Consider the following 17,078-nt stretch of genomic DNA (forward strand, 5'->3'; position numbering starts at 1 on the left):
AATAAATTGCTGCAGATGGGAACGTGATAAATTCCTCACGGAATGAAAAAAAACAAAACAGTGGAAAGCATAAAGAAACCATCTGTTTAAACACGTTTAATTTACATTCCCATTTAAGAGTTTAGACCAAAAAGAGTAGCAGCAGGTATCTGAAAACTATGAAGTTATCCCAACTATAAAATATTCTTACTTAAGCAAAATTCTAAAATTCAGATCAAGTGATAGCTTTAAGAAAACATTTGGAAAAATAGCAATTTATATAATAAAAAGAGTATACACTTTTAATGCTTTTTTATACTAAAATATTACTTTATATTTCATTCTCTTTCTTCATCCTATTAGGATGGCAAATTCTGCTACTTAATTACTAAGAAAATCAATCTAGACGAACTTCTTTCCATCACACCCAAGTCCTTTGGAAAGTTCTAATCATCGCATCAATGATCACTGGTTTATTAGCTTTTCCTAGCCAAACAATTCTAAATTTTTCTTGCTTCCTTGGTTCTTTTATGTATGCATTATTTTAATGATTTTACAGATATGGAAACTGAAGCAAAGTTAAACCAATTGCTCAAGATCACACAACTACTAAGTGGGACACCAAACATGTGCCAGGCATTATTATTGGCACTGGGGTTATAGTAATGAACAAAAGAGACAAAAATATTCCTGCCTTTAAGGAGTCTGCCTTGTAGTTACCCTGTGTAAATCACCATTACTGTCATACTAACCTCTCCTCAACTCTGATTCTCTGTAACTGTCACATAAACATTAATATCAGTGGCTTCAAACGAATTTCCTTCCCTACATGATCTTTTCCTATTCCCAAATTTCCTGCTTTCTACTTCTCACTCTCAGAGTCAATTCAACAGCAGTTTTGCTTTTCCTGGAGAAGGCCCATCTACCTTCCCACCAAAATTTAAGTCTAATACCACAACATGGCTCAAATATATCTATCTTCTCTCCTCAAAAACTTGTAGACACTGGATTCTAAAGGACTATGGGTTAAGATATTCATGTGAATTATATAAAACTACATAATTTAGGCAATTATTTAGGAAATAAACAGTATAATTAAAGAATCACTGCATTTAGCAGTTGGAAAGAACCTTAGAGATTGTTCTTGTTCAATTCTCTCAGCTTTTAGACAAGAAACTTCAGGATAAAAGTTAAATGGCTTATATAAAGTAATCTAATTTTTTGTTTAAGTAGTCAGGGCTAAAGTACAAATCTCTAATTTAGAAGATGTCACTAATATAACTGCATGGCAACTGTATCCCGGGATAATGTTTTAAATAACCAATAAATAAATCCAATTCGTTGATGCTATTTTTTTAACTATTAGGCATCTTTGAAAATCATAATTCAAGATATGTTACCAGGAACAAAATAAAACTGGTTGCAAGCCATCAACAATTATTAAAGAGAAAATTGCCATTGCATAGCAATCACAAAGTTCTAAATCTTTGTAAGATTAATAACTCTTAACTTGTAAACCATATACAATTAAATGAGAATGAATAATTATACATATATTGTATATTCTAATATTAAAAATGTATATAATATTCCCATATATACTTAACACACACATGTATATTTAGCATGCAAATCAAATATATGCAAATATATGTATCTATACATGAACTAATGTATAAACATCTACAGGCATGTGAATATTTATAGGCACACACACACTTATTAAGTTACAATGTACTGGTAACTAAATGACATTAAGCTCATGGCCATTATATAGCAAGTAAATAAATAAATACCTGGTAAAGAGATTTGTCTTTTGTGGGCCATTCTATACTTCCTCTTCCTTACCTACTTTCAAACAGGCCTCTATATGTAACAAAAGTTTCCTTAAAAGTGTTTCTTTTTTTTTTAATTTTTTAATGTTTACTTATTTTTGAGAGGGAGAGAGAGAGAGTGCGAGCAGGGGAGGGGTAGGAAGAGAGGAGACACAGAATCCGAAGCAGGCTCCAGGCTCTGAGCTGTCAGCACAGAGCCCGACATGGGGCTTGAACCCATGAACTGCGAGATCATGACCTGAGCCACCCAGGAGCCCCTTCTTAACAGTGTTCCTAAAACTCATAAGATGAACTCAATTTCATCTTCCTCTATGGTCACTGTTCTAGTTCAGGAGCTAGTCATTCCTTGCTTTTTTAAAACTAGACTCCTGTTAGTAGGAATTTCTCTACCCCATTTTTTTCTTCTATAATGCCACCAGTGTCCTCTTCCCCCAAATAAAACTGATCATATTATATACCTCATCTGCCTCCCTACAATCTGTGGGATAAAATCTAAGCCCCTTAATTTAGCAAACATGTTTCTTCACAATCTGGCTACTGTTTATCTCTCCAACTACATTATATAGCATGACGTTTCTCTCTCTCTCTCTCTCTCTCTCTCTCTCTCTCTCTCCACACACACACACATACACACACACACACACACACAATAACAAGTAAATATTTCCTACACAAGAAGACATAAATTCCTTTCAAGAACCAGTGTCATACTGAAGTCCACTCTTTAATATACTACTCTCTCCCTTTTACATTTTGCATATTAGAGTTCTTATCACGTTGGCTGGCCTTGGTTCACTTGACACCATAGGATTTATTTTTTAATTTGTATTTATTTACATTTATGATTCTAATTAATAACTTTAAAATTTCAAATATGTAATACCTGGCAAATAAAAATATGCATCAATGTACAAATGAATAAATCAATACTGTTTTAATTGATCTTTGGAAAACTTTACCAATGTTAAATATTTCCTTCAAAATAAAGGTCTTTTTTTTCTTCTCAGATCATTAACTATTATTTACTCTTTTCATAACACTATTTTTATCATTGTAGGAAATCATAAAAAATATCTGATTCATGGAAGCTGTGCCTTTAAAATATTACCCATTAACTCCAAATTCACTCTTTTTTACCTGCGTGGTAATGGATCTGTGCCCTTGATGACTTCTTCTTTTCCAGATAGCCTAAAGTCAGTAGAAGATGAAGTAGAACTTTGTCAGTACAGGGCACTGGAGATACACTGTAGGAGGAAAGTATTTTTGCTTCCTGTTCCAGTGTGCTCTCAGGCAGGATCCTACATGGCCTGTGCTTCTCCAGGGCTTGGCCCTGGCAGTACACCGTAGTCAGTAATGCCCACCAGTAATACCTGGTAGCTTCTTCAGAAGGTTTTGTAGCAGAATGCTTCTGGTGAGATATCTCCCCATGGCAATCAGCTAGTTATCTGGTGGCAGGTTAATTACATTGAAACTCTTCCATCATGGAAGAGGCAAGTCCATCCTCATTGGAATAAATAATCTGGATAAGGTCTTCTCTGACTATAATGTCTCTGCCAGTAACCAAAATCATTAGATGCATAGAATAACATGTCCATCAGCATGGCATTCTGCACAGCACTGAGTCTCATCAAGGTATTCATTTAATAGCAAAGTAAAGCTATGGGCGCATGCCTATTAAGTTAACCAGTCTTACCCATACTTATAACCTAGAACCAACTGGCCTAATTGAATAGTAGAACAGCTTCCTGAAGACTCAGTCATGATGCCAGTTGGGAAATTATATCCTGAAAGGGTAGGATTCTATTTGACATGATGCAGGATATGCTTTAAATCAGAAAGCATTTTATGGTGCTGTTTCTCCAACAGCCAGAATACATGGAAGTAGGAATCAAAGGGTGGAAGTGAGAATGACTGTCTCATTATTACGCTTAATAACCCATGTGTGTAAGTTCTAGCTCCGGTCCTAGCAGTTTATAAAGAGCTCTTCTGGTCTGGAGATCTTACCTCCCAATAGATAAAGGCTTCCCTGTGCATTGGAAGATGAGATTGCCACCTCACCATTTGGGGCCCCTCATATCACGGAACCAACAGGCTAAAAATTGGGGTTAACCTACCAGCTGGAGTGATTGATTTCAATAACCAAAGGGAAATTGACTTGTTTCTGCACAAAAGAGGCAAAAAAACCACGTGTGGAACCAGGAGATTCTCTGGAGTACCTCTTAGTATTTCTATGCCTAATAATAAAGGTTAATGGAAAACTACAGCAATCACAAAAAAAAAAAATGCAGGGGGACCCCTGGGTGGCTCAGTCAGTTGAGCGTCTGGCTTCAGGTCAGGTCATGATCTCACAGTTTGGTTCATGAGTTTGAGTCCCACATCAGGCTTGCCGCTGTCAGCGCAGAGTGCACCTTGGATCCTCTGTCCCCCTCTGTCTGCCCCTCCCCCACTCATGCTTTCTCCCTCAAAAGTAAATAAACATTGGGGTGCCTGGGTGGCTCAGTCAGTTGAGCGTCTGACTACAGCTCAGGTCATGGTTTTACAATTCGTGAGTTCAAGCCCCGCGTTGGGCTCTGTGCTAACAAATAGCTCAGAGCCTGGAGCCTGCTTCAGATTCTATCTCTCTCTCTCTCTCCCCCTCCCCTGCTCATGCTCTGCCTCTCTCTGTCTCTCAAAAATAAACAAATGTTTAAAAAATTATTTTAAATAAACATTTAAAAAAAGCAGAACAGTTGTGGATTCAGACCTTTTGGGAGTGAAAGTTCATATTACTACACCAGCTAAAGAACCCAACCATCTGAGGTTATTGCTAAGGGTGAAGGAAATACAGAATGGGTACTGAAATAAGGAGGCCATAAATATCGATACTGTCTCATGATCAGTTACACAAATAAGGGATATAGTCACTTCGCATGTTTTTTATTTGCCTTTCACATGCACGTGTTCATTTTTATCTGCTTACCATTTTTTTCTTCTACTTCTCATTTTTATTTTACATATAGGTTGTTGGTGATTAACAGAAATTTAAATGTGATCGCAACTGAATAATTACAATGGCTCTTAGGACTGTGCTTTTCCTGATTTAGGGAAATGTCTACATTGGTAAAAAGGATAGCTATATCTTAAAGGAAGATATATAGATTTGATTTGTTGTTGCGTAGGAAGGACAAATGTGTACAGAAGGGTGTAAATGGAAGGTGAGTATCTAAAGGGGTGGACTGTACCTGTTATCAATTTACTGCCTAATTTACCTCCTTACTGTCTGATCTATGAAAATGGATCTGTGCCCCTTGGCATTTATTCCTTTTAACTGCTGGCATGATATTAAGCTTTTTCAGGAAAGGTCACTGAAGAGACATTTCAGGAAGAAAGGGTTTTGTTTCCTGGTTCCAGGATACTCATTCAGCAGGCTACCGCAGAGCTTACGGCTTGTCAAGGGCCTGGCTTCCTCAGGGCCCAGGTCCTGTAGCTCAGGTGGCTATCAGGCCCCCATGTAATAGGCAGCTCCTGTAGCACCTGACCCCTATAAATGATAGTGGCCAGAGGTTTCTCCCAGCACTCCCCACCGTAGGCAGTTTTGTAGCAGTAGTGCCTCTGGCTCCTGCAACGCTTGCAGCCTTTCCAGATCTTAGCTGCTATAATGCAGGAAGCTTCTGCATATGGTTACTGCAGGGTGCAACTGTCAGCAGTACTGAGCAGCCAGCAGCTTCTCTTGGCAACACCCTCCACTCCAATGCTATTTCGGGCGAGTGTCTCCAGTGAGACAACCCTGATAAATAGCTTCCCCTCAGGTGGGCTCACAGTAGTGTGTTGCCAGTGAGGTATCTCTCTGCGAAGAGATTCCTCAGCACTCCTAAGGTGGCTTTTTCTAACAAGTTTGAAAGGATGATGTCTGTCATCCCAAGGGCAGGTTTCCAACAAATTCTGCCAGTGTCGCACCACAACAACTTCTAATAAGCCATCTAATGAGCCACGGCTCTGGCCTCTTCAACAGGATCTAGATCTCAGACCCAGGTGGGGCTCCTTCCTTGGGTATTCTATTTCAGTCCTAATTCTAAGGTTAGTAGCTGCTTTATATATGCTATGCCTATATTCTTTAGCATTCTCTTCACTGCTTGCTAGCCCATCCCTTGTTACTCCAGTCCCTTGTCTTAGCTTTAAATTCTTTATAAACTTATAAACTTCAGAAGTTGTGAAATCTGTATTGTTATTATTATTACTACTATTATTTAAAGAGGCAAGTGTCAAAGGGACAATCAAACAGACACATTTTTACTTGTCAAAAAGACAGATTTCTACTCTGGCATTTTCAGTATCAAATGGACACTCCCTACTTCATAATACAATTAATAAAAATTTTATTTTAAAAACTTTTCTGATATCCACAATTTAAAAAATTAGTTTTAAATACACGCACACACATACACACACACACCATGGTTCTAACCTGCAAAGAGATAAATATCTAATACAAGACTTCCACAAACTCACTAGTAATTCTAACTTGAGAGAAAGTGTATGGTAAGTACTACGGTAGTTCAGATTGAAAGAATATAATGGCGGTTAGTGACAGAAACTCTGCCTCTGAAGAGCAAGCCAGATTTTGGAAAACATTCAGAGGGATGAAGACAGAAGCATTCAAAACACATCTGAAGAAGACCCAAAAAAGTGCACTTTCAAGCACTGACTCAAAAAATTATTGCCAGAAACCTACTATGTATCAGCACTGCCCGAAGAGGTAGGTAGTGACTGGTAGTTACTGTAGTGCCTGGACGGAGGAAGGTCCCTGCCTCGAGTTTATAGGAAGTGACGATGAAGTTAAAGAGCAAGCAGTTCACAGTGTGCACTATGTAATTCCTGGCTAGAACTACTCCTCTAATCATCACCATCATTTTATGTAAATGCAGATAATGCTAACATGCAGTATAGACATCTGAAAACAATGTTTGTGGGAAATGACAACTACCTGAATTAAGACAATGGGCAGTTGGAATGGAGCACAGGGGTCCCAGAAGAAAGGTATGAGGAGGAAGGATCTACAGAACTTAGGTGGGGGAGGAAGATGAGACAGGGGGGCGGATCCCCTCCCTCAGCCCCTTAGCAGGATAAGAAGATTATGGGATGCAGTCCATCCAGGAAATGCTGAGTGAGGTAGCCACAGTGAGTTACACTTATATTTATATAAATATAAAAGGTACATTTAAAAATAAACCAATTGATCTCGATAGTAGTTTTACTAAGGAAACGAACAATACATATATAATTTTTCTTATATTTAAGATTGAGAATCATGAACAGCACAAATTCAGTCATTCCAGATTGAAAATACTACAGTAAACTGAAATCTTCTGAGGTTGCTTGTGGGGAGATGGGAGTAGTGGTAGGAACAAAACTCACAGAACCGAGCGATTGACAATATGCCCCTTAGCTAGTGACACAACTGTTATTTAAAACAATTGATTTTTACATTAAAAGTCAATTGTTTACTTTTAAAGGGAACAAATGGACTAAACCAGAAAACAGAAATATGTGCGCATTTCCGTGAAGAACAGAACTATCGCCACAAGAGTTGCACAATACAAATACCTCCAGTTTTCCTGTCGTAGAAGTTTCCTCTGACTGACCTCCACACATATCTTCCAACAGAGTGTTACAGGGCTACCACAATGGTCCTATTTCCATACTCAGGTCACATTTACTTAGCACTGAGTGAAAATACGATGTTCAGAGGAGCAGTATACACATCAAACAATACATTGGTAAGTAGAATTCTTAACCTACAGTTTCAGCTGACATAATTGGTTGCTAAGGGCTTTGGGAAGAATTAAAAATCTAAAAATTGTTCCTAGAATATCTCTCCCTGAAAGGTCTTGATAACAAAGCACCATTCTGCTGCAGCTTTAAAAACACAGGGGGTGAAAAAATACACTTCAACAGTCTTAACTAGGAACTAGACCTGGATGATCTTTGTTCTCCCATCAACTGTCCAATTCTTAATCTCCAGAAAGATTCTCTGAACTTCAGATTTCAGATTAAATGCTGATACAGGTGGTACCATTAAGAGACAAATCAATATGTAAACTCTAGATGGAGAGGTTAAAATCCCCCGGATTCCCCTTCAGTCTGACCCTATAAAACCTACAGTTTTAAAATCTATTTTAATAGTTGATTTTCCAGAGACCACAAAATTTATTTTTGCATATGCCCTTGATGGAATTAATGAGAGAAAGAGAGAAAAAGCATATGCTTAAATGCCTGGGGGCAACTAGATAGAACAAAGGAAGATATTACAGTTTATTAACACAATTCCAATACTCACAGCATATTGCTTGCTCTCAATATTCCAGAAAGAATATGCATTATACAATCCAATCTCTGTAACTAATGTGCTTATAGCCTTTAAGAGGGTGATATTTACCAGCTAAATATTGGTCAAAATAGTAGCTAACATTTAGACATCTGCTTTAAAGAGAAGCATTTCTTCCACCTGCTTCTACAGGCCACAAAGATACACTCTAGTTAACATATTACTGACAGGATGATGAGAAAGCTCCTGTCAGATGCCGGCCAGCCGGGTGTTTGAGACAAAATACACAGCCCCAGCTGACTAGTTAAAGAAAGTCTGGTGAGGTACAATTATAGAGGCATATGACAAGACTTCATGCCTGACTGATTTGAGAACCAATGACATGACTTTAAACAGCAATATTCTCTACCTCTGGTCACAAAACAGCAATAAGTCAACTGATATACTCTTGTAATACCATGATTTATTCCTTTGCTTTGAATACATGAGACTTTGGTATGATGTTCTGCTAGTCTACTCGAGATTCTCTTGGGGCTTAAACATCTAGGGCCTGCCTACAGCATGTATAAAATCAATGTTCTTGTTCAGGATTACCAGGAACACTTCTGTGTATAGTTGATAATGTATATACCAATAGATTAAAGACTAAATTGTTTATGTCCCAATTCATAAAACTTAAACACAGAAAAATGTAATAATGGGTCCTGAGAAAGTACCACACTTTAGTGGGCAGGGAGATGGGATCCATGGATGATGGGGATTAAGGAGGGCACTTGTGATGAGCACTGGGCATTGTATTTCAGTGCTGAATCATTAAAGTCTACACCTGAAGTTAATATTACACAGTATGTTAACTAAGTGGAATTTAAATAAAAACTTGAAAAAACAAAACAAACAAAAAATACAACACTTTAATGGGGGAGGGGGACTCATTAAAAGTGTGAAAACATACGACTCTTGATACTTTTGCTAACATATTTCAAAATTAACTTTTTTAAAAGTTAATGTCTATAAATTACAAATTATAATTTTAACTACAAACAGCACCTAAGAAAAGACCTTTAAGTAAGCTGATTGATTCTCTCCCAGTGTATCTTCACTAAAACACCCAGCAACTAGAAGGTTGACAAATATGGTTCTAATAAAATAGAAGTTTTATTAAAGAGTAAACCCAAACAAACAAAATTCCTAAAACTATACAGAAAATTATAGATCCAAAGACGCCTTAAGTTACATGTGCTCTTCCAATAGTTAAAATTTTGGCTGTAGACTTAAACAATGAAAAATGAGTAAAACACAATTTGTTGCATTAATACTAAATACAGTGTAGTCTTCAAGGCATATAGAATGAGAATGTAAAAAGCTTAAAAGTCAGTCAATTCATTGATACTTAACTCTTCCTTCCTTGGGTGTTTCAGAGATTTCACTAAATTCTTCCTAAAATATAGTTTATTTCTAATTTATGTTATAGTACCAGTCTTTGACCTTAAATGTTACTATGCATGGAATTTACAGAAGATCTAGAAATAGATATATGAATTTTTCAAGATAGATTTAAGTAAACAGCTTCCCCCACACAAGAAGGGTAAGGAGGTCATGAAAGCAAGCGTGAATTATGTTTCTTTTATCAGTACTACTGCCCCAGAGAATGAATTAAAACGAAGCTGGTAACTTAGAAGTGACATCACCATCGAGTTTTCATGAATTGTCATAAACAATTGGTAAAAGTTTACCTCAGACATAAGAAACAACTCCCTGAATAATACCAAGTCTTTATTAAAATAATTTTATTATTTAATTCAAATAAAGTGAAAGGGTAGGCATGTTAATTTTTACTCTAAACTCCAGAACTAGTCCGTTATAAAATTATAGCTAATAATCATTGAATCAACATTGAATGCTATGAAATACAATTCTCAGCATTACACATATATGTATATATACACGTGTGTATATATACATATGTGTTTATATAGCTATACAGTGATAGAGATATCTCAACCCTATGAGATTATAACTATTACTACCATTCTCCCAGTTAACATGTGAAGAAATAGTCACAGAGAAGTTATCCAGTTATTAAGATGTGTTTATAAATTGCAATAAAGAGTAACGCCACTATTGTATAGTAATCATATACTCAGATTTATTTCAAATGTTTTTGCAAATAGGGAAGCATATATGTTCATACGCATAGCTCACTCCTGCACTTCATTTAGATCTCTGCTCAATATTACCTCATTAAGAAGCTTTCCATGACCACCCTATATAAAACTGAGGCCTGCCCCTCACCTTTCAACCTGTACACACACTCTCCTTATCATTTATCCCTTGGTATTCACCATAATAAGACACAACAGCTATTTTCATTCAATTCTGTTTCATCTGTTCAATATACGTTCCAAGAGTGTTTGGACTTTGCTTACTACTGAATCCTTAGTGCCTACAAAGTGCCTACCATATAGCAGGTTTCATGATAAGAATCAGTTCCTAGGCCTCTGAGACAGTTTGTACAATCTTTGTAATCTTCAGGACAATATCCATATAGAAATATTATTTATAACCTTGAAAAAATCATGTTTAAAAAATAAGGAGGAAGAGAACAGGGAGAAGGAAGAATGGTTTTACCTCAATGGTAAATTAAAAATAGAAAAGCAAATATATAAAAAGTCCCAAATGATTCAGATTACATTTCTCAATATCATTTTAAGAAAATGCAAATGACCTGTCAGGACTTGTGCTTGTTCTCTGACTGTACTACATCATGTCTCCATACTTACGCCTTTAAATGTATACAATGTGTTTTTCAATATGTAAAATAACGTATTTTCAATTTTTTTGGAAAAGTGGGTATATCAACATTGTAATTCAAAATCTCAAAATTGTATTTTTTCAAATAACAAGTAATGGAAATAAACCAGACCAGGACACTCAGCTTCACTCTACGTGTCTCTAATTAGCTATTTGGCCTTCACATGACCATTTAGTCTCTCTAAACATACATCTTTTCATTGTTGAATACTACATAGATATCTTAGAGAACTCCTAAAACTGCTTCCAACGTACTAAAACTTTACAGAATGAAGTTTTTTATTTTTACGATGGGAGAGCAAAACATAAAAACATTATCTTATTCTTATCAATTAACCAAATTTGTAAGGAAGCAAAGTCATGCAACACTAAATGTTTTTAATAAATATCTTGTTCATTACTCAAAATTATATTTACATTAAAAATTTTTAGTAAAAATATTACAATTTTAATACTTTGTAGAAAAAAGTTAGGACACCTAGCAAAATACTTTTGAATATTCTTCTCTGACCCAAGAAAACTCTTATTCTCACTGCCTTTACCACAATAGTGAAGACCTTCCAAAAGAACATTTCAGTGAGTAGCATAAAACCTGTGATTAAAAAAAACAGAATGGTACTCTGACTTTTAAGTTATTATCAGCCTGAAGAGCTCCTCCAAATCAGAACTATTATAGAATCTACTCCCAAACCACTACTTGGCAACAAAGATGAATCTACCTATTACCAGGTTAGGATAGCAGCTATTATCATGGCCCCTTGATTTCTTTCAAGTAGTTCCAATGGAAAAAGCCACAAGTGAATAATAAAGATCTCATAATAGCTCTTAAGAATTCTTTATATGGTAGAAGGCACTAAAATGAACTCTGGAGAGTTAAAAAGAAAAAAAAAACTCTCATCTCCTGATAAGAAAAAATAATTAACCTGACTTAATGCATCTGAGAAGGCCTTCTATAAATCAGACTTTTGTACTTCAAGAGCCAGATTAAAACCATATATCAAAAAAGTATGTAGATATTGTCTTGTTAATACACATAGAACATTTCTAAGTCTGCAGAGGTTCGTAGGTCTTTTTGTGAAATGCTCAACACGTTCCACTTAAAAGGAGAAGTGTGAAGTACTTACAGTGCTTAATTTGCTAGAGGTAATAATGACGCGCCTCTCATGCAACATGCTGGCGTATAGTTGCAGCATATTATTCACATCCACGGCAACAAAATATTCTGTAAGATTTCTCTGTACAAGTGAAGAGTGATTGTGTAAGTTATAGCTCATGGTGATTATGAAGGAAAATATTTTATACATTTACCAACAAGTCTTAAGGTTCAAAGGAGGTTGTTATTAAAAATGGTATTCATTAAAATAATTAAATGTGATACTATCCTGCTGCCACACAAAGCACGTAACATTCTATTATTATTTGAAACATAATCCTACCCCAGGAAAATGTTTCTCAGAGGGCAATCAGAGGATCACACATTTTCCACTCTCCCTCCCCAAGTACTTATAAAAGAAGCCCATTTCCTGGGCTCCAATTGTAAACCTGCTGAATTTTAATCTTCAGAGTATGGATCCAAGAATCTGTTTTTTAAAAAGGTATTCCTGATAGTTCTTATATACACTGAACTTTGAGAAATGCTGTTCCAGAAAATACATTTGAGTCTTTTTATGTTTGCCAATCACTCAGCAGACGGCATCATTGCCTGATACTATGTACTACGTACAAGGAACCCAGAGGATGAGATGGATTCATAAAGCAGATCTTTGGTCCTTTATTAAGGAAAATCCCTTTATATCCCATGTCAGACCTGCTCTATTCCACCATAACCAAATTAATTTGGGGGTTAGCCTAATTTGATTCCTTGATAGAACACTACATATTATTTCCCCCACATACAAACAAAATTGGGCTAATCTACATTAACTTTGACATTCAGATCCACTCTTTCTTAACTTTCTGTACTCAAACTTAAGCATATCAGAAAGTTATAAAGTAATGAAGAGACTGAATAAGATATGATAATCAACTGAAACCGTAGTACCAGGTAGACTATGACTTAGAAAGCCTAAAATTTTTTAGTTGGGCAAGGAAACAAGAAATCTAATTTTCTTCAATTTCCAAAAGGCAGAAATTCTACCAGGACCAACTAGTAATGGCAGGGTACCTAACAAAAACTATAATATCAGTGAGGGATGCTGAATTTAGTGGGGAGAAATTCATTTCTTGTGTTGTGTATTTGAAGACTACCTTACCTTCCAATTCAACTCTTCATATGCAAAATTACTTTTATGGCATTTAACATTAGTATTTTTCCTATAATATCAAAGAATGTAATTTCTAGATGGAAAAATATTTCTCAACACAGAATGCTGTGTTGATAATCTATTTCAGGCCCACAATCCAAACAGCTTCATCTAATCTTTTCACAGGACTTATCTGGACGCATCTGTACTAAAAATACCACTGACAGTCACGGTTTGATATTGGAAAATTCACAACTGTCTTCCTAGATTCCACTCACTCATAACCCATGTACTTTTGGAAACCAAACACTTAGTAGGTCTGAAAACATTTTGGGAAGAACAATAGAGTTCTAAAAAAAAATAATAAGTATTTCTGGAATGTTTTTTCCTGTTTTTGATGTATCTTTTACTGTTCATAGAATTATTTCCACTGATTCACTGTATCTTTCCAAGGGAAGTTGAAAAAAATTACATAAGAGAAAATTTCCTTTTCACACAGCAACCAAAAGCCTCTTTGTCACTTCTACCTGCCATGTAAATCTTTCTACAGAAGATTAATTTGTAATAACTACTAAAACACTGGAAGTATTTCTAACATGGCTACAATTAGGACTCTACTTAAAAATGTAAAATTTAGCAATAATTTCTTGTAGTACCCCTCAAGACCTACAAAATATGTATCACTTAAATTAAAATCAAGAAACCAAGCCCAGGACAATAAGATTTTCATAGAATCATACAAGTAATCTAAAATGCTACAGTCAGGTCACTAAAGAAACCATGTGTGTGAAAATATTTCCCATTGCCAGTATTCATCCCCCTCCACCCAAGTAAGGTCATCTGAGATATTTCTTCTACATGATCCAGGGCGGGGGCGGGGGTGGTCTCAGGACCTCACTGATTACATATGATCCTACCAAACTATCTCAATGGTAGAAACAGTTTTTCTGATAAAACTTTCCTTACCTACAACCAAATATTTAGGAAGTAAAGTAGCAAACACAATAAAGATAAAACAGAGGTAACACCATTATTCCTTATTCCTTCATTATTTCTAATAAAAAATGGAGAGTTACAACATATTATTTTCTCTATACAGAAATTCTTAAACGGCAAGGCCAAAATAAAATTCATAATATGAGTAGCATAAAAAACATAGAAAACAGAAAACTTACACTCTCAGGAATTGTTGGGAGTCCAGTTACATCTGGGGCAATGAAGTAGGAATGCTAATAAACAGAAATAATCACATAAGAAAAGCAGAATTAAAATTTGGTAGCATTACATATAATTTAAGAAAAAATAACAAAAAATATCAACTAAATTAATAAACATCGAGGATTAACATTCAGGATTTACTGAATTTGAGAGATTCTTAAATAAGACAGCAGGTCTCTGAGACTGAGCAGTAACTTTCTCATACAAAGAATTAAGAGTTCATTAAAATTATTTAATTTCAAAATTGAAATAATCCTGGAAAAAATTTATCAAGACAAAAATGTATACACACACACACACACACACACACACACACACACATTTAGAGAGAGTGGAAAATAATGAGGTTTGCTTACACAAGAATAAATCAAAATCTATTAAGATTGCTGAGTTTCTATGATAAATCACAACAAATTTCTCTCATACATATCAGCTACTATATTACAGCTACTATATTATTTAGAAATACTACCTTATTTAGAAAGCAGTAATAGAACATAATTTTTAAACATTGAAAAATTTTAATGTGATTATCTCAAAATATGAGCCTCATACACCTACTAAACAAACAGTAATTAGCTTCTGTAATAAAGCAATACAACAGTTCATTGATCGACTTATATGAAAAGCATATTGTATATTTCTTCATGTTCCCCAGAATGTTCCCAAATTTTACCACCCAAAATCAGCACAACTGAATCACCAAAGTTGTTTTATTTTCTGTTCATATTAATCTCCAAAACTGTTTTACTATGTTAATCATATAAGGACATATTTAATGCCATTTTATAATTAAAGATTGGAAAAGAAACATTCTGGCCATTATTGGGCACAGTTGAACTAGTCAGAACAGGCTAGTTAGCATAGTCATAATGTATAATTTTCCAGGGTAGAAGAACAATATGAGATAAATCACAAGGTCTCCTGAGACCTTGTGACAAAAATGTGACAGAAATCTCATGCTGTGAATGCACTGTAACATTACTACTACTGACAGTGGAGAATATGCATACATTTGGTCTTTATTATAAACTACTTTTATTTAGAGGGCTTTTTAATAGTTCTGCATTTCATAAAACTATGCTTTAAAAGATAGTATAAACAGAAAATATGCTCCAAATGATTAATTTTCTTAAATGAGTCAAATTAACCATTTCTCAAAGGACTGGAGTGCATCTTAAAAACACAGTGAAAGAAGTCATTATTGTCTCAATTTAATAGTGATTTTTAGAACCCATTGTCCTTTTAACTCACCGGTACTAGGAAGGGCTGATCTTTCAGAACTTGCTCACTGGCAATAAATATCTCTTGGTTCTTATAATACATGAGAGAAAAAATGAATATTTTACTTTCATGGGGGGAAGTTTACACAATTTGCTGTGTATTTGAGACAAACCCATGTAGCCACACTATCCACTGAAAGTAACACTAATTATAAATGTTATTTTAAATGCTGCTTTGCTCATTTTATGCTAGAAAAATCTTAAAGAAGTATTTTCATTCTCAACTGAGAGTAGAAAATCCTGTAGATATTCAGTTATTTTGAAACATAAAAATAAAAATTTACATTAAGTATTAACTTTTCCTTCAATCTCAGTGATTTTCTAGGGGTTACAGTGTCAAGTCTTGAAAAATTCATGTGCTGGAGCATTCACGAAACATGAAATTGTAAGAAAGTATAGCAGTTTCCCAAGACTTTTCACATTTTTCTGTCAGAAATTGTACAAACAAACAAAATTTTCTCTCTACTTTGTGGAGGAACAAAAATTCTCAGGATGATCAATTTTAATCGGGCATCATAAAACAAAAACCTCTACTAGTAGCTGAAGACAAGTGTTTTTAACCCCAATTTTGCCACTGATTAAGAGCATAGCACTCACTGGACCTGGTACTTCAGTAATCTGTTGTTGAAATCAAATGAAATTACTAAATGGACTTTACCCGAATTTGAGGCAATATTCTATCAACCGGCTGATTTTGCAGTTCTTTAGATATTGTATTGAGAAAAGGTATACAAGATTTTAAAGCTACCCTAGACTACTGACTCAAAAGCTTACAAGAAGGCTTAAATCACAGAAATAACTGTCATACATAGAATAGGACACACTCAAGTTCCCTAAAAAGATTATTTCAGCTACAATACAAAATATCTTCTCCATATGAAATAAAACTTCAATTCACTAATAACTAATATTTGTATAGCTTTTCATGGTATCTAGATATGTCATTTCATGTAAATCCCCAAACAACTTTCTCAAAAATGGACTCATTTGATTTCTCAAAGGAAGAAAAAGAATCCTCAAAAAGTTTCAACTTTTTTGCTTAACATCATACATTTAGTAACCAGGACTTAAACCAGTATCTTCTATTCTTAGGTTTCAGAGGCCTAGTAGTTTTTGGATTTACGATTCTTACCAATAAAGGTGAAGTGTTTCGATATCCAGTATTTTTGAAATGTATTTTCATAAGATATTTACTCCTAAACAAATGATACTCACATTTAAAGAGTTCATTTTTAAAATCTCTCATTAATGCTCTAAAATAGCTGCCTCTATTATCTTAGAAACTACATTTCCTTAACCCCTTAACAAAGTGTTGGAATCATTTTATAAATATAACTCCTTCAAATAATGACACTTATTTTTGATAATTCAGAGCTTTTCTTTTTTCTTGGTATTTTTCTTTGGC

At 35.0% G+C, this 17,078-nt stretch overlaps 1 protein-coding gene across 2 annotated transcripts in view; it reads right to left on the reverse strand.

Moving 5' to 3' along the window:
- DENND1B (DENN domain containing 1B) overlaps positions 1–17,078 on the reverse strand; it is a 261,965-nt gene that overhangs the window by 112,379 nt on the left and 132,508 nt on the right. Inside the window, exons 8-10 of one of the 2 annotated variants that reach the window (XM_043567911.1) lie at positions 15,645–15,704; positions 14,348–14,401; positions 12,054–12,164 (exon numbers count right to left, since the gene is read on the reverse strand). In XM_043567911.1, the coding sequence (XP_043423846.1) occupies positions 12,054–12,164; positions 14,348–14,401; positions 15,645–15,704 (225 nt within the window). The remainder of the gene's footprint in view (positions 1–12,053; positions 12,165–14,347; positions 14,402–15,644; positions 15,705–17,078) is intronic. The other variant, XM_043567912.1, reaches the window with a different exon arrangement.

The sequence above is a fragment of the Prionailurus bengalensis genome, chromosome E4 (assembly GCF_016509475.1).
Source record: "Prionailurus bengalensis isolate Pbe53 chromosome E4, Fcat_Pben_1.1_paternal_pri, whole genome shotgun sequence".
Taxonomy (NCBI): Eukaryota; Metazoa; Chordata; class Mammalia; order Carnivora; family Felidae; genus Prionailurus; species Prionailurus bengalensis.